The sequence below is a fragment of the Crotalus tigris genome, unplaced genomic scaffold, assembly GCF_016545835.1.
Source record: "Crotalus tigris isolate CLP2741 ecotype Arizona unplaced genomic scaffold, ASM1654583v1 scf7180000017590.881132, whole genome shotgun sequence".
Lineage (NCBI taxonomy): Eukaryota > Metazoa > Chordata > Lepidosauria > Squamata > Viperidae > Crotalus > Crotalus tigris.
This window is the reverse complement of record NW_024096496.1, coordinates 115,931-134,677: the sequence shown is the minus strand read 5'-3', so window position 1 is coordinate 134,677 and position 18,747 is coordinate 115,931. Positions and strand designations below refer to the sequence as shown.

Below are 18,747 nucleotides of genomic sequence, written 5' to 3'. Positions count from 1 at the left end.
GAGCATCTAAAATTCAGATTCTTTTCTTTTCGATTAATTCTGAACATAACTGCATTATTTCCTAGTCCCAGTCCTTCATGTCACCCTCTGTACCGTTCTCTCTACATTTACATATATCTCATATAGGGTTTTTTTCAGAACTTTCCTCCTTTTTTTGATAGCTACATGGATTTCTTCTGCTATTCCTGATTGTTTTTGTCTTAGAACATGCTGATCTGGAGTTCTGATGTAGTTTGTCATTTTCTGGAAGTGATTATCCTATTATGCAGACATGGAATTTTGCACATCCTTGCTTTAAAGATCCATTACAATAACTGAAATTGTGCCTTGTAAGTAATATGATCCTTGTGCCATTCACCAGTTAGTAGTGTAGCTACGGCCTTTTTCATTATGTATAACTTCCAGATGTGATGATATAGCCATATTTACAGCATATTACTATACCTAAGGTATGAGGCAATTGAAGAGTAGATAACCATGGCCAAATCTGAACAGCTCAGGCAGTATTACAGTTGATACATCAGGCATAATTGTGCAAAGGTGTTCTCTATCACAGCCATCACCTCAAATCCAGTGGCAGCTGAAGATCAAAGAATGCTTCTAGCCTGCAACCCTGCTCTTTCAAGCAGAGGGCAACCTCATACCAAATTGGTTTAAATCCCCAAATCGAGTTTCTTATTTATCAATATCACCTCCATCTTGTGTGCACTTAACATCAATTTATTCTCATCATTGTCATCCTTCATCCAGCCCATTCTTGAAGGGAGGCAATCTCCAAATGTACTGTCTGTTTCCTTGGAGTTGGATTATAAGAGATGCTTGTTTGCTTAATTTGCATTATTTATCTTTAAAATATCCCATGCAGTTGACTGCACTGAAAGATAACCATCCAATGGCGTTCATAGCTGAATGACAAAATCATTATGACCGCAAAAGATGGGCAATTTTTGTATTTATCCATTCACTTATAAGCTGCCCAGAGTAGCCCCATGCTGAGATGGGGAGGAAATAAATTTAATAGTAAATAAATAAAGAGAAGATATGACTTATTTGATTGCTTCTGGGAGATGGTAACCAAACATTCCTGCAAATTGCTAACTAAATATGATTTTTCTTTAGTCTATAACTTATTTCTGGTTTTGGAGCTTAGAAGAGAATTAACATGGGAACTAAAAAGTAGGGGAGTCAAAAATTGCATGTGTATTTCAGTACTGTTTTTTGCTTGTATTCTTTTTATTGTTAGAGTGAAATACTTTCTCAGGTTCTCACTTAATGGGGTGGACATGAGACAATAGTCTAGTCACATATTATTAAATACACTTTGTTTACCAAAGTCACCAAGCAGAAATGTGAACAGTTGTTTTTCCAGTTTAAATTCATAATTCGGTCTAATACATAAAATTGATCTCATGTATCATCCATAAAAACTGTATTTTTATTCCTTTTAATTTCTCCTGAACACAAATTTGTTTTTCATTATAAATGGCTTGCCAAAATGTCTACAACAGTGATTAGAATAGATCCATTCATTGTATCAGGAATAGTTAGCTTGAAATCTAAAGCATATACTGCACATACTGTACATGTGTTTTATGTTTCTGCTTTATTTTGTTTATTTTTTTAGAAACACAAAGTTCTCTGGACAGTTGGGTAGAAGGACAAAATACTGCAGAGTGGCTAAGCTGTCCAAAGAAAATCCTCTTTCTCCAATGGGAAGGTAACATTGTCATTATTGTCAAGAGGGAGATTTTTGTTAGGAACACAGAATGGAGCAGAAACCTCTTCCCTAGTTCTGATCCTCAGTTCATTCATACCTACTACTTCATCTTTTTTTTGGAATTTCAAATTCAAAGTGAGGCCAAGGGATATATTTAACATAAATGTGTAGTTCTGCCTAAAGACATGACTGTCCCATTCCAATCAAATTTTGGCACAAACACATTGGGGAGGGGGAGGGGAGAAGCACAAAATTATGGAAGGCTTCTGATTTGCCAGATCAATTTCGCTATTCAGGCTACAATAATTTACAGCCTAAACTGAAGAAACCCTCACTGTGAATCATGAGATTTAAGTCAGAGTTGTACTGTTAGTTGTTCAATTTACTAGACCTATAGAAGTCAATCTATCATATAATTTCTGCTATATCACGATTTTAATTTTAAACATTGGAAATAACAAAGCAACATTATGTTTCAAAATTAATATTAACTTATAAAAGTCACATGTTTTATAAACTAAACCAACTAACTGACTGAATGAATTTCAGTTATGCTACTTACAGATCTAACCTCCAAATGGTAGAAGACTCTATGTGAGGCCTGAACTTCCAAATTCTTTCCTGGGGATGATGCATAATATATTTTAGACAATTAAGCTTTGGAATTACTTCACAGTCTCCTAGAAATGCACTTTATGAACTCTAATGGCAACAGAGAGAATTACAGTATTCCTTCTTTAACATAGATTCCCATAATATCATAAATCAATATTCTGATATTCTGATACCTTAAATATTAGCAGATATTAGCAGATTTAAATATATTTTTCTAAATGGGATTTGAATTATTTGCTTCTAAATAGAAAAAAAGGCTTCAATGTAAAATTTTTAGTAGAATAAACAAAGAGTATATGAAGTTACCAGCTTTAGTCATACCAGGCCACATGCAGCATTCTTTGCTAATGGAAAGAGTTCTATGCTGTAAATCTTGAATGACATGATAGGTAGAGATATACATATGCTCCGATATATGTAAAATAAGTGCAATACTCTGAAAACCAAGCTCAATTTTTCAGATTAAATGTATCTTTCTGTGGTACTTCAATAAAATTCTCCACTGCCAGTGCATTGATTCCTCTATAATAGCAGGAAAAATATCATTATTTTTATTAATCTTGTCACTTGTTTCTACAGCAGTTCTTGCAATGAACAGCTAACAACATTGTTACACATGGGTTTTTTTTGCTAGAGATTCAATCACAACAAACAATAAAATTTCTTATTTCAGAAAAAGTATCAACAAAATACATACAATTTACACACACACACACACTTCATGCTGTTGAAAAAAAGTAATTTACTTTGTTTTCTCTGCTCTATATTCTAGGATTGTCTGCTTTCTAGAAAAGGAATGAAATCTCTCCTTTGGTTTTTCTCTGAGGCTGTGATAGCTCAGTTGTCTGCCTCCAAAATGCCAAGATAGGAGAATCTCATCATCCAGAGACCAGCTACATGATGGGCAGTTAATAGATATATCAAACCTTAGGATATATGCTAAGCTGAAGAGATGATTGGTTGCTTAATACACTGATTGATTAGCATAGAGAGAATGGGTTTCTTCTTGACAACCTAAGATTATGCTTCAGCTAAGCTCAAATTGCTTACACCTCTTCTGTTGGGTTTAAAATTACAGCCCTGTCATCTAAAATCTCTCTTCAGTGAAATTTTTACCATATATAAAAATTAAAGAGAAAAAGAAAGTAGGAGTACTGGATAAGAGTAAATGGGAGATATACATTTCCTACTACTATTGTTGCTACTACTGGAAAAAGCTGATAAGTAAATCCACTTGAAAACAAATTTCAGTAAACTATTAGAGAACCATATGTAACAATTTGGAGGAAGCAGGACCCAAAATGAAAAGGAGCCTCAGGTTGCACAGGAGTCTGCTAATGCAGACATTGTCGGACATAAAATGAACTAATTTACTTCATCCCAGTTTTGCATCCAAAAGAACCTCTTGTGGCTTCCTACTAATCTAGATGTAGATCAAGGAATTCATTAAGTCACGAAGATGACAAATCCAACCTAGAGTTTCTTCAAGAATTAATGTATTACCAGGGCTTTTATGTACTGGAAAAAAAACTTCAGTATGTGTTATAAAAATATAGTTCTTTCTCTGAAAGCAGCAGCATATTCAGATCACTTATCACCCTCTTTAATATCTAGTTCAAGTTATATGTACCTTTATTCAATTGCAATCTGCATTTCCCTGTCCATGCTTCACATGACTGGTAGGCAAAGGAAATGCATAGAGTAATGAGGTCAGTAGATAGAACATTTACTTCAGTGGGGATTTTACACCACCTTTTGAGTAGCAATCAGTGGCTGCAGTACTACTACTACTACTACTACTACTACTACTACTATTATTATTATTATTATTATTTAAAATCAAATAGGCAAACCATAAAAAAATTATATGACCATCAGGCCATAAACCTAAGTAACATCATTGATGAAGGTAAAGTCTTATTTGAGTTGGGTGAGGAAAAAACCTACCTGGGATGAAAAACAGCTGTAAAGAATAGAATTCTCTAAAATAGAAATATATATCAAAGAAAATGTGCAATGATAAACATTTTTCTCACATAGTCAGTCAAAATACAACAGAGAAACACTTTTTAATACAACAGAGAAACACTTTTTTCCATAAATAAATAGATTTATATATCTAGATAGGTATCACAATATGTGGGTTGTATATGTTGGAAAATGTGGCAGAATTCTATTGTTTCCTTCCAACTCAAAAAATGATTCCCTGTGCACTTGTATTAAATGATTAATACCCTTTTCTGTGATTGAAACTGTTTAAAAAAATTTAAATAAATAAACCATTTTTTTCCCTGAACATTAATTCTGTTACCTTGAAGCATTGCTTAATCTTCTGGCTGGTCAAATAAGAAATTGGTGAAAGTCTAACAGTCTAAGTAGTTCATTGAGAATGTTAAAATCTGCATTAATAAATAGCCTGAGCTTCTCTGCGTTTGTCCTCCTCCTTTTTTTTATCTGTTATGAGCGGTAGGGGATCAGCTGCAAGTCAAATCCCCAGCTGAACAACCCAAATACAACTGAGTGAACAGACTTAAAACAAGGCCATTTACTGCTGCCTGTTATGCAAGCAAAGCATCCAAGGCTTTGAAACAGATGTCAACTGAGGCATATGCCTACTGTAAACTGGAATTTGATTCTCTTTATAAAAATAGACATAAATGGGCCTTCAGAGACCAGGCTGCCTCTTGTTGTATGCCACAAACCAACTTGATTCTGTCTTAATCCTTTCAAAAGATGAACAGTCTGATATCCAAGGGCAAAATTACAGTAGAAAAACGGAAGAAAAGGAAAAAGAAATTAATCATAACATGCTGGAGAAGTTCCCAGAAGCATTTTTACAGTTTTTTCTCTAAAAACACAAGACAGGAAGTTAAAAGCTTAGTGCAGATCAACCACGGCATGTTGAATTATCATTTTGTATTACTTAGGGTGAAAAAGGGACCTGGTGTTCAGGTAGAAGGTCTAGTACAGCGCATGCACATTTTGATGTCTTTTAAATGTCACTTATTTTACATGAGGCAGTTGGTGGAGACATGAGTCAACAGTAATCAGAACCATTATCCCCTGCAGTGAGCCCTGGTCCTAATGCATTATGACACCTTAGCTAGCCAGCCGCCGATTTACCTTCCTGTTTCTTAGGGAATTAAGTGGCATCATGTGAAAATGGTTGTGATATAAACAGCATGGGCATAACTGGTATTAAATTTACCTCTCAGCCTAAGTGAATTTTCCTCACATGTGACTAATCAAAATGAAAGCTTGTGGACATAGGCAGATATGGCCACCACTTCTCCACCCCTGGGACTGTGGCTATTTTGTTTTATCTCTTTGTACAAGCTGGCAGAAGTTTAAAGTGAAGGCGATAATCCAGTGCTGGTGTCTTTATGAAATAACATCCTTACATGAAGAGGCTTTTAACTGTCTGTAGCTCTCCCTCTCTCTCCCTCTCTCTCTCTCCCTCTCTCTCTCTCTCTCTCTCTCTCACACACACACACACACACACATACACACACACACACACACACATGGAGTGTGACAATCTCATTTTATTGAGCACCCTCCCATGAAAAGAGAAAATAATAGCTGTAATAGCTACTGCTAGAACTGACCTTACCCGATCCATTATTCTCTAACCCTTTAAAAGTCAGTTTTACATATGCCAGAGAAGGGGATGGCAGGAGAGAAAATAGGAAACTATCCTGAGAATTGATGACAATGATGATGATTTAATAAATTTGGCACCAGCCTGAAACCCAGTTACTGGGATCTCTCAAATCCAGGTATGTCTGTTTTACTTTTCAAATGAAAGAAAAATGTCCTCTTTCAAATACAAAACTGTCAACAAAGGGAGCAGAGGGCTGGTGGGAGAGCACTTTTCAGGAAGCAAAAGCATATTGAAAGTGTGAAGCAAACTGGCCTGCCAAAGTCAACCAATATTTTTGGAACAGCTGACACACAAACAAAAAAAAAGTTATTTACTAATGATTTAGCAATGATTGTTGGGTGCCAAAGAAAATGCAGGCAGAGCAATTATCATCCTGTACAACGACATGTTTATTGACAGACAAGAATGCTATGAACCAACTGTGAATATTGCTGATAATGCATGCACAATGCTAAATTTCACCAGAACAGGCTAGCACATTCTTCTTGGTATACTTCCCACACCTTATTTGTTAAAAGCAACCAGGACTGAAATGCTGGAGCCTTTTGTCTGCAGTTTAAAATTTCAAGCCTTTTGCTTTTCATGTTTTTGCATTCTATTGAACCCAGTTTTTTATAGAGTTATTGGTATTTTCTTTTTGTTAAATCCTGGACAGCATTCTATTTGATAAATTAGTTCTATGCTTTCCTTACAGCATATTCTGTCAGCCTATGTATGAAGATCCAATTTCTTTGTGCTTGTTCTAGTAGCTTTATTAAAACAACAATAGAATATATATTAAAATATATCAATCAACATTAAAGCAATAGATGCCTATAAATAGATTACAAATTGAATTTAATTATATATCAAATTTATAAGACTGTCCAGTTCTGAGAAGGATACAGCACTAAAATAGAAAAGAAAAATACAGTAAAGAAAGCAAAATGTTGTCCAGGCATAGCAAAAGAACATAAAGCCAACATACTGTAGAAGTAAATTACCACTCACATAAGCTCAAAGCTTTCGGAAAATCTAAACCTTTGAACAAGGACAGTGACCATATGCCCTTTATTTCGGAAAGCTGTCCTTTTGATAATTCTATTTTTCAAAAATTCACTTTTGTCCTTTATTTTGTACATTAAACTTTTACCATACAAATGGTGCTACTTAATGCATAATCTTTCACATTCGTGTGAAAAATATGGAAATTGACTTTTCTTTTTAAAATACTTGTACTTTTTTGATTTTAGATGTTTTTATTAGAATACACAATAATGGCCAAGGTTTTCTTGGTTCTGCTTTTGAATTTTCCTTTGTAAAGCAAAGTTATAAAGCTAAACAATTTTTTTTTCTCATGACAACGTGGTCACTATAGATAAAGGCCATTTGAATATTTTGATAAGCCTGCTCCAGAGGGCAGATGTTACAGTAAAGATAGGTCTCATCAGATGACACTGTTTGATTGGTGGTACTTGGAGCATAGATGGAATAGGCAAAAAATATCAGAAACAGGTGATCCCTCAAAAAAGATAAGCCTTATGTTATGAAGAACTTAATATGTAGTCAACAGCACCTTTTATTGCAATGGGAAACTAACTGGTGTTGAAGAATGTAAGAGCTAAATTATTTAGGCTGTAATAGGTGCGTAGGAATGTAGGAATCCATAGTCCACTGAATGGTAATAATGGAAGAGCCAGTAATGAATTTTAGAAGATATTCTGAATGAATATAATCCAGCAGAAAAAAATTATTGTTAGGGGGACATAAACACAGTAATAAGACAAAAGAGTACAGAAAAATTAACTCAACTATTCAATGACCTAAGAAAAAGTGAGAATGATTACTGGTCAGTATCAGCTTAGAAAAGGTCTGCTCATTTTCAAGCACAAAGTTTAAGCCTATTTCTGCGTACAAATGGAAAACATGAATGATCTGATTATTTTTGATAAAAAATTGAGAGAATTAGTGAAGGACACAAGGGTGAATTCTAAATATGGAATAAATCACAATTTGGTAGTGATAAGACAAAATGTTTTTAAAAAGATGGAAGACATGGAAGAAAATATGTGAGAATCTAGAGTGAAAGTAGAATGACTGAAAGATATATATTAACATATAAATTGAATGCATGTGTCCCATATGAACACAATTCAACTACTCCATATTTAAGAAATGCTTTTGGTGATGTCAGAGGTGGAACATCAATATACATGCACTTCAAAATGCTGTGTTCTTAGCTGAGAACCACAATGAGCGGCAGTGAATGTTATATCTGTACAATGCAACAAAGAGTATGGATCTGAAAAAAACCTACATCAAATATCAAGGTGGCAAAGAAAATTGAGTGGATGATTGCAAATTATAAATAAATGGTAAAAACAAGAGCAAAACAAGAAATGAGTATTCTTTGGTACAATGTTTAGTCAACATTGGAAGTAAATAGAGAGGTTTCAAGATGTGAAATAGTGCAGGTATGTGGTACCAGTATTTTGTGAAACATGTTTATCAGAAGAATGGAAAATGGCTGTGTATAAGAGCATGCCTCTGTCCACTTTGTTATATAGAACCATGAGTTAGATATGTCAAAAAAGTAAGTTGAAGCAGTGTGAATAGATTACTTCAAAAGTCATTAAACACGATAAAATAATATCAAGAGGGGGTGCTAAATGCATGTGCATTGAATACAAAACTCAGTGACTAATACAAAAGAAATACATTGGGATGGTTTGTTAAATAGAGAATGAATGAGAACTGAATTGCAAAAGAAATACATGAAAGAAGGGTAAATAGGTCAAGAAAAGGGGGAAGACTGAAAAAGTTAAGAGTGAATGAGTTGATTCTAGCCTCAAAAAAAGAGTAGTAAGAAGTTAGGGTTAAGGTTAGGGTTAAGAGTCAGCTGATGATAAATGCAATTTTTTTATTTTTAACTACAATATTCTATCACCAGATCATATAGGATATAAGTTCAATCTCTAAAAAATTCATCCACAAAACACCATGCTTAGATTAAACATTATCAGAAGATGACTCTATATGTCTTGTCTCTTCTTTTCTCTGTATAGTGTTTCTATCCTTTTCTATTTTTTTACCTACCTCTTCAAGTTCTCTTAGCTTTCTAGCTCCTTTTGCTACAACACAGTGATCGTTAACTCTTTACTTTCTTTAGTAATCAATGGTTTTATCACATTCTGCACTTTGTTGGCCCAGTATAATAGGATGTTTGACTACCCCTATGAAATAAATATAGAACACATGACCTCCTACATATATAGGACCATAGTTTTAAATAAAACTAAACTGAATTTAAGTTGGAATTTAAAAAGTAGGTGGCCTTTTAAGTCACTGTAACTCAGTGTAAGTATGTCATAGGTATATAGCAAAATAAGGATGTTAGTTTATATCAAATGGTGTCACTTGATCAACGAAAATGGACATAAATGGCAGATTGAATTATCATGTTCTACAAATTGATAATGATCCAGTATCATCTGAAAGATGCAGAGATGCATGTGATAGAAATTCATGATACATTTTATTTATGTGCACTGAAATATCTACAACTTTCCACTAAAAGAAAAATTACCCAAAATATTGAACAATATCACAGTATAAGTTTATTTTGGTAAGGAAAAAATATATTCAATATTTGATTCATAGAAAGAGGGAGGTAAAAACACAGATGAAGTACTGTTTCTTTCCACTATCCAAGCATTTACAGATAAAAAAATTTATTACTGTGGTATATGGTAGTCTTTTGGGTTCAAAGACGACTCATTACTCTACTCATTAATCTGAAGAGTCCCCTCCATGTTCATCTGTAGACATGGAGGGGACTCTTCAGATTCTGGAAGCGCAAAGTCTAGCACAAGGGGGCACTGGAAGTCCACTGTTGTAGTAACTATGAGTTTTAATCTGTGAAACTGCTTACAGTTTTCTATTGGCACCTTTGGCAGCACCTGTCTTCAAAGCCAGTGGACATCAAGCATAGGAGACTGACTGATCAATGGTCCAATGGTCAAGAAGGCAGGCTCAGTAGGCATTGCCGAATGCTGAGAGCACAAGACACTTAGACATCCTGGGCATTCACTACAGCAGAAGAGCACTACTGTTGTAAGCCTCAGGTATTGTATAAATCTGACAAACTATATCACTTATTGAAACCTAAACAGATCTCTTACAGAATCTTATTATGCACAAGAACAGAAGCACTGTACCCAATCTTTGTGTGTAGATAAACATAATTTACTTTGACCCTTTTGCTACTAATGTATAGTAAAGCACAAAACACTTCATTCTTTTCCTTTAAAAAGCATATCCATCAACAGGCAGAACTATAACATTTAGAGTGACTGTCAATGTTTGCAGCATAAGTGTTCTAGGAAATTCCTTACAAACAATTATGGCTGATTCTTTGTTCATGTTATCCATGTTATGAAAGCTGAAACATACCATAAATGTATTTTGCGGGGATTTATTCTTCAATTTCACTGGGCATCTATACCATACAATATTACGTTTGCACTCCCTCCCCTTGAGAATATTGTGATCAATTCAGAAATTGATACACTGTAAACAGTGGATAGGAGGCCAAGAAAAAACAAAGAACTAGGGGGAAGCAAGGGGAAGACAATTTTCAGTTAGAAAAACACCACTACTTTACAAGCTGTATTGGCTCCCAGTAGGCTTCTATACTCAATATAAGGGTGTGACTCTATAAAGCTCTATTTGGTACAGGACCAGATTGACTGAAGTACCATTTATCTCACTTGTCTCACGGTAGACATATTCTAGGTCTCTTCTATGGAACATGCCATCTTAGCAGGACCCAGGAAACATGCCTTATTTGCCATAGCATGTGTCCAATGGAAGAACATTCTCCCATGAGATGTGCAGAGTCCTCTACTGTTAGCCATTCAGAAAACCTAGAAAGCATGGCTTCTACCTTGGACATTGGAACCAGCTTATTAATGGAGCCTGACTTGCATATGATTTTGATTGGAGATTTCTTTTCTTTTTTTCTTTCCTTCCTTCCTTCCTTTTTTTCTTTCTCTCTCTCTCTCTCTCTCTCCCTCCCTCCCTCCCTTTTTTCTTCTTTTCTTTCCTTGGTTACATTAAAAATGTTCTTAATATGTTTTGTTACTGTGATCTGCCTAAAGTTATATAGAATATGTATAGCTGAGATGGGCAGCTGCACATATTCTATAAATAAATGATTGCTTCTGTGTTTTTTTTTAAATTCCATAAATGTTTGTCTAAATGTTGTAGCAGGTTTAAGTTAAACATGTCCCAACTGTAACAAAATACTAAATGGGAGTGTCATGTAAAATCATTTTGAGTATAGACCTAAGTATTTTACCAGTAAATTGGTGAGGAGATATTGGATAGTGTTGTGAATTTCTTTCCCTAGGTGCATCATACGTCGAATTTTATATTTCTATATAATGGTTGCGTATGTAGTACACAATTAAACAAGCATTTTTTAAGTCACTAAATGGTATATTTTATTTTGCCTTGTCCTTGTGTAGAATAGGATGATTCTCTCTCATCAATAAAATCAAAATCAAAACAAACAGCTTGGAAACAGATACCACCTAACTTTGACATGGTTCATTGCCATCTGATAAAAACAAATACTCCTTAATGTTGATGGTTACATTCTTGTCAGGACTAGACAAAACATTCCTAGGTAAAATAGACTTTTCTTGACAAATCCAGTGAAATGAGACCATTGAAAAAGGTATCAGTAACAGTGTTTCAGAGCCTATGTAAACTAATTAGAAACTCCTAACTGTTCAATCCAAACCTAACCAGGAGAGTGCTTCATACTTGCTGCCTCTGAAGGGCTGCTTGGAGTCCCCTGACTGGCCAAAGGGGCAGTCTTTCTTTGTCTTATTGTATTCTCGTGTCCTTGAATATTCCTTCAACTCCCAGAATTCCTGAGCCAGCCATGGCTCAGCTTGGAAACCTCTCCCTTTCCTCTCAGTGTGGCAGGCTCAAGAATTCTGGGAGTTGAAGTCCACAAGTCATAAAAGAGCCAAGGTTGCCTACCCCTGGCCTAGGCACAGGAATCTTCTCAATTAACGATCAGCACCTGATTAGAGTTAGATAAGGGTCAATAGCATTCAAAGGGGGTTGAACTTAGTTCCCTTGTGGCTATTTAATAATTCTAAACTGATGCCTTTCTTAATGTTTCCCCATGGTTCTGTCAGTCTTCTCCTCTATCACCTTCCCCCTCAAAATAGTCTCCCCATTCTTCCAATTATGTACGATTCAACAAACTGAGAGAATACTCATTTATTATATTTATATAGTTGCCCATTTCACAGACTGTGACTCTGTGGGCTTACAAATATATTCGAACCTGGGCAGTCTACATGCTAGGCAGTTGTATTAACCACCAGGGTGTGGCTAGCTGATGAGGACAAATGAGTCCGAAATAGCTATACTAGTCTCCCACTTAAATCTTTAACTCTTGTCAGCAAAAAGAAATCTGAATTTGTAATGTATCACAGTAGTGACTTGAGCCTGCTTAATGCCCCTAGTTGGGGGGCTGCAAGGCAAAAGAGATTATAAAAAAAAGTAGAACTGCAGTATAGAGTCAAAATGCAAAAGGTGCAATTAGACTGTCTGTCTGAAAAACTTTCTGTATATATATATATATATATGTTTAACTAGCAAAAATGCAAGAACACCAGGAAATTATAAAACTATAAAAAGTTTTAATAAGTTAAAATACCAAGCTTTCGCCAGCAACTGCCAGCATCATCAGGGTAGCTTCCAGTCGATGGGGGAGGCTATTTATGGATATGGCGTTCTTTGCGCCCGGCTCCTGGACCTCGTTACAGGTCCCAGCCAATCCACTTGCACTCTGATCGTAGTTTCCATGTTGCCTCATCTTCACCCACCATGAAGATGAGGCATGACCACGAACGTGAAGCCAAACAATAGCAATGCATCTCACCATCTCACATCCCCGTTTGTAATCTTATTTCTATGGAATCCATTGGATGTTAGTACATTGGTGAGAGTGTGTAGTTCGGGTTTAAGGTGTTGTTCGTCAGCTAAGCGTTTTGTTCTAGAGATGAGTGTCTTGGCTACAGAGTTGATCTGTGCTGGGTGGTGGTGTGAGAGAGCGTGCAGATAGCGGTTTGTGTGTGTTTTCTTCTGGTAGATGGTGTGTCCTAGGGAGCCATTGGATTTCTTGTAGACTAAGACATCCAGGAAGGGAAGTTGGTTGTTAGCTTCTGTTTCCATGGTGAACTGTATTTTGGGGTGTAGGCTGTTGAGGTGTGTGAGGAAGTTGTCCAGTTTTTCTTTCCCATGTGGCCAGATTATGAAGGTGTCGTCTACGTATCTGACCCAGAGTTTGGGTTTGTGATCCGATTTTTCTAGAGCTTGGGTTTCAAAGTGTTCCATGTAGAGGTTGGCAATGACAGGTGAGAGGGGTGATCCCATGGGTGCTCCTTCTGTTTGTTTGTATTTTTGTCCATTATAGATGAAGTATGTGTTGGATAGGCAGTGGTTGGTCAGATCTAAGATGTGTTTGGGGGGGTTATATTTGTTTTGAATAGCTGTCAAGGCTTCTTTGATAGGCACTTGGGTGAAGAGGGATATGACATTGAAGCTCACTAGTAGGTCGCTGGGCTGTAAGTTTTGTTTCTTTATGATCTCTATAAACTGGAATGAGTTTTTTACGTGTGAGGTGATGGATTCTGCATAGGGCTGTAATTGTTTGGCGAGAAATTTGGCTAGGTTTTGTAGAGGTGAGCCTATGGAGCTGACTATAGGTCTGAGTGGGGTTCCTTCTTTGTGTATCCTGGAGAGACCATAGAGTTTGGGCATCTGGATGATTTCTCTCTTGGAATGATTCTTTGCTGGATCTCTTCGCTAATGGGGGAGGCTTTTATTTTGGATCTGGTGGTTTTTTCCAGGTAGGTGGTGGGATCTGTATTTAGGGGTTTGTATGTGGAGTCTTGGAGTAGGTTGGTTAATCTGGTTTGGTAGTCAGATGTGTTCATAACCACCATGGTGCTGCCCTTGTCTGCTGGTAGGATTATTATGCTGGTGTCTTCTTTCAGGTTACGTAGTGCTGTCTGTTCCTCTTTGGGTAAGTTGCTTTTGGGTGGCTTGCTGGTGCAGAGGATGTTGGATTCCATAGAAATAAGATTACAAACCTAATCCAAAAAGAAACCCCCACTAAAATCCAAGACAAAGAACAAGAAAACGGCAAAGCCCTCTTCCCATACATAAAAGGCACCACAGACAGAATCAGTAAGATCCTCCATAAACACAACATCAAAACAGCATTCTGCACAAATAGAAAAATATCCACCATCCTTAGAAACCCCAAAGATAAAATTGAATTAAAAAATCAAGGAGTATACAAAATCCCATGCACCACTTGTCCCACCACATACAACGGACAAACCAACAGAAGAATAAGTGCACGCATTGAAGAACATAAGAACTCAGTCAAAAAAGAGGAACCAACATCTTCCCTGGTCCAACACCTTAAAGCCACAGGACATGAAATTGACTTTAAAAATACCAGAACCATTGCCAAAAGTGAACATTTTAATAACAGAATAATCAGAGAAGCCATCGAGATAGAAAAACGCCCACACAGCATGAACAAGCGAGATGATACCTCCCGCCTACCAGCCATTTGGAAACCCGCCCTTATTGACAAACGACTCCCTAACACAAAAAATGATACCAGACCCACACTCACAAAAACCACACAGGATGTCACCACCACACATCCACGCAAAAAACAAACCCAAAGCCACACCGATGACGAGGCACGACCACAAACCAGAAGCCAGACCACAGCTGCATCATTAGCCACTTTAAACCCCTCCAATCCATACATGAATCAAACTGACACCCCCCATGAAGAGGAAGCACGACCACGAACGCGAAGCCAAAAAATAGCAAGGCAGCCCAAAATCTCAAACCCCTCTGCAACTCAGACTAACCTGAGCACAACCAAACAGAACACTCCCCCAGCCAATCAGAGCACAGCCAAGCCCCTAACCATTCAGAACACACCTCCACCCAATCAGAACACAGCCAAGCTCCCACCCAATCAGTTCATACCCCCACTGGCAGTTAAAAGGAAGAAACAGCTAAGACCACACATTGCTGCTCAAAGCACGAAGCTGAAAACACCAGCCTGAAGATGACGAATGGGACTTCGTCGAAACGTCGCCAAGACACTTCCAATTTTACGCGGGAGAAAACCCGAACAACCAAAGACCTACATATACCTGTCTCTCTCCTGGTAGCTAACAAAGTGGGAGAGAACCCGTGGCTTAGAGGTTATAACATCTGCCTAACATGCAGATAGCCCAGGTTCGAATCTCAGAAGAGTAAGTTTGGCTGATGAGGGTTAAAGGAACCCGAAATAGCTATACCATTCTCTCTTTATTCTTTGTTAGCAAAACCTAAAAAAAAAAAAAAAAAAAAAAAACCTAAATATATATATATATATGTTAACAATTACACTAAAAATATGATCCCTGGGTATATCCATATTTAAAACCAAGCAAATAAACGTGAGCACCAGGGAATGTTTAAAATTTTTAGTAAAATTTAGTAAAATTTAATACAATACCAATAAAATCACCATAAAAATTAATAAAATGCCTAGCTTTCGTCAACAACTGCTGACATCATCAGGGCTCAAAATGCCGGTCAGTGGGAGAGTCCTCTTTATAGATTGGCCAGAGACTGCACTCGGCTCCTAGATCTTGTCATTGGGCCTGATGCAATAGGCTGTTTCTCGGTTGCCGGTTTCTTATTGGCAATGATTGCTTTCTTGCATTTTTTGCTTGTGTAGCTGTCATTGGGTGTTTTCTCTTTGCCATTGGAGACATCCTAAAGAAACACTGAATATACCAATGGAGAGGATTGTGGAGAAGAATTCCCCCTTTCACCATCCACAGCCCGGGAGTACTCAAACGGAATGTAGACAACGATCGGGACTTCCCCCCACCCCCAGAATGGTTAGACATCTCCGAGCATCCGAAGGAGCGTTGGGAGATACAGGAGCACTAAGGTGTGGACTGGGGGATTGCACGCACCCCTCAGGACACCCGGAGGGGAGAGCGTTGCCTGATAAGAGATCCACATTTAAAACACCCTTGGCGGGGGCGTTGAATTGCCTGCCATATTTGGGAGAGGAAAGGGTAGTTTCTCCAGCTCTACCACCTGTAACAACTCGATCACTCCGTTCAGCAGCACCAACTTAAATATGCCAACGGGGGTGTGGAATGAACCCAATAAAGATGTACATGGGAGGAACACCGAGAGTGGAGGGGAGAGAGCAATGAAGACTGACACTCCTGATTACCGTATAGAGAACACCCAGGGCGAGTTGATTAACACTAGAATGGAACGCACCAAGATCGGAGATAAAGAAAGGAGACGCCTGGGGGCAACACTACCAGATCATACTCTAAAAGGGGAGGAACAACCTCATTAGCATGTTTGGGGAATAAGACCCGCCCACCCCACCTTGTAATGCCGATCTATCCGTATCAACAGACAGCATGGAAGAGCTCTCAAAGCGACACCGTGCAAACAAGGAGCAAGGAGGAAACAAGGGGTGTGGCAGTAATTAACTCGAATAACATCTGTGGAGACCATGACTGGGGAAAATACAAAGAAAACAAGAGACAGTGCGTTGCAACGGGGCAATCAGAATGGAGTGGGGAAAGGGGAGGAGGGAGGGGCACAACTAAACGAAGCAGGGGTAGCAATAAAGCAAAAAAGGAGAGGGGGGATGTTCCATCAAACCCCGAATTTGGCAAAGAGAAAACACCCAATGACGGCTACACAAGCAAAAAATGCAAGAAAGCAATCATTGCCAATAAGAAACCGGCAACCGAGAAACAGCCTATTGCATCAGGCCCAATGACAAGATCTAGGAGCCGAGTGCAGACTCTGGCCAATCTATAAAGAGGACTCTCCCACTGACCGGCATTTTGAGCCCTGATGATGTCAGCAGTTGCTGACGAAAGCTAGGTGTTTTATTAATTTTTATGGTGATTTTATTGATATTGTATTAAATTTTACTAAAAATTTTAAACATTCCCTGGTGCTCACGTTTATTTGCTTGGTTTTAAATATATATATATATATATATATATATATATATATATATATATATATATATATATATATATATATTTGACAGACTTGCAGAATATATAATATATGACCATCCCAAAAGCATGCAACAAACTTGCCTAGCCAACAGTGGACTTGGATTCAAGTTGTTGTAAAATTCTAATTTTTTTTCTTTCTCTTTCAAAAAAGACACTAGCATCTAACCAGTAGTATTTAATAAAGGTGGATGGGGTAAACCACATTGCATATTTGCAAATGTCATGGTGTGGGAAACCAAAGGATAAAATCATGGAGGCTGCTATCCTTCTAACTGAACCCAGTAATGGTTAACAAGTCATTTAGGCATAATAATGAGAGAGAAGACATTGCAAAACCAAGTTGGAATAAATGCTTGATGAAGGAATCCAGACTGCTGTTAATTGGAGCAGAAGGCGTTTTGGTCAAAAATTTGCTTTGAGGAGTCTTAGTATAGAGTATTTTAAAAAAGGAGAACTTCCCAGATCCAGACTTGTGTAGGCTCAGTATAATCTCTGACAGTAAAGAATGGCCAAGAGCCTCTTAGGCATACATTCTGTAGCTTGCACTAACTAAAGGATTTTTCATGTTTTTTTTAAAAAAAATTCTTTAAGTTGTTGAAAAAACCCTAGACTACAATTAGCTCGTAGGTTGATGTTTTTCTCCTGGGTATCTAAAAGCAACTGTTATATAAACACAAGCATGAATTTTACTTATTTAAAAAATATTTAATTCAAACAGACTTAAAAAATAAGCACTCTCATTCATCATGGTATTTAGGAAATCATTATTTTTAAACATCAGTAATAAAAATGAGAATCTGAAGAAGAGAAGTATTTCTATTGACCTTTCTCTTTATAGTATTAAATATAATTAAAATATAAAACAAAGAAAATAAGCAATTGGATTTATGGCTTTCTGCATATAATTTACTTTACAGTAGATGCAAACAGATTAAACCAACATTAGTTGTTATAAAGATCTAGAGATGTTAAGAATCAATAACTGCAGCTTGACCAAAATGGATTATTCTGCCTCTAAACCTGCATCTGTACAATTCAAAAGATCAAAAGACGTTTGTCTCCAGCTTTTAAGCTTTAAATTAGAGCCCATGTGCTAATAACATCTGTAGTCCTTCATGCTACAACAAGAGATCAAACCTCTTGCCTAGGGACAATGTGTTGCAAAGTTAGAGAAGGTATTCCCCATATGTAGCATTGCACAATTGTCTGCCTATGATAAAGGTTGTTTTTTTTCCACAGCATCAGGTGTTGGCCAATGCTACAGGCAAGAAATCAGCTTGACAGACCAGTGTTCTGATCTAGTGTGACAAACACAATTCTCTTGTGGAAAAACAACAGAAATATATGAGCAGAGCATGAGATCTTCAATTTGTAGCCACTTTGGAGCTTACACAGTTTGGGCAGATAGCGTTAAAGAAAAGAATAATAGTAAACTGTCCATTTTTATATACAATCAACTATCATACAGATCCTTTCTGAAGTCAAACTGGCCAGGCAAACTGTACATATCCTGTGAATATTGGTGCATTAAAGAACATAGTAGCTGTATTTCTATTCCAGATTCTACTACCTGATTTCTCAGCCAACTGGACTACTTG

At 37.1% G+C, this 18,747-nt stretch overlaps 1 protein-coding gene and 1 long non-coding RNA gene across 5 annotated transcripts in view; one reads left to right on the top strand and one right to left on the bottom strand.

Annotated features, from left to right (window-relative positions):
* The window catches only part of LOC120317024 (calmodulin-lysine N-methyltransferase-like), a 118,658-nt gene that overhangs the window by 79,864 nt on the left and 20,047 nt on the right, over nucleotides 1-18,747 (bottom strand). For 2 of the 4 annotated variants that reach the window (XR_005559122.1, XM_039363286.1), the window contains exon 1: nucleotides 4,644-4,778. The exons of 1 other annotated variant lie outside the window; for it this stretch is intronic. Coding sequence is in view for 2 of the 3 variants with exons in the window: in XM_039363286.1 (XP_039219220.1) it covers nucleotides 4,644-4,653 (10 nt within the window). In the remaining variant the exon portion in view is untranslated. Of the gene's footprint in view, nucleotides 1-4,643; nucleotides 4,779-18,747 lie in introns of those variants that run through there. One more of the 4 variants, XM_039363258.1, reaches the window with a different exon arrangement.
* Nucleotides 5,838-11,572, top strand: LOC120317046. The gene is made up of 3 exons (XR_005559124.1): nucleotides 5,838-6,111; nucleotides 9,932-10,099; nucleotides 10,759-11,572. It is a non-coding gene; the product is annotated as an uncharacterized LOC120317046 (long non-coding RNA).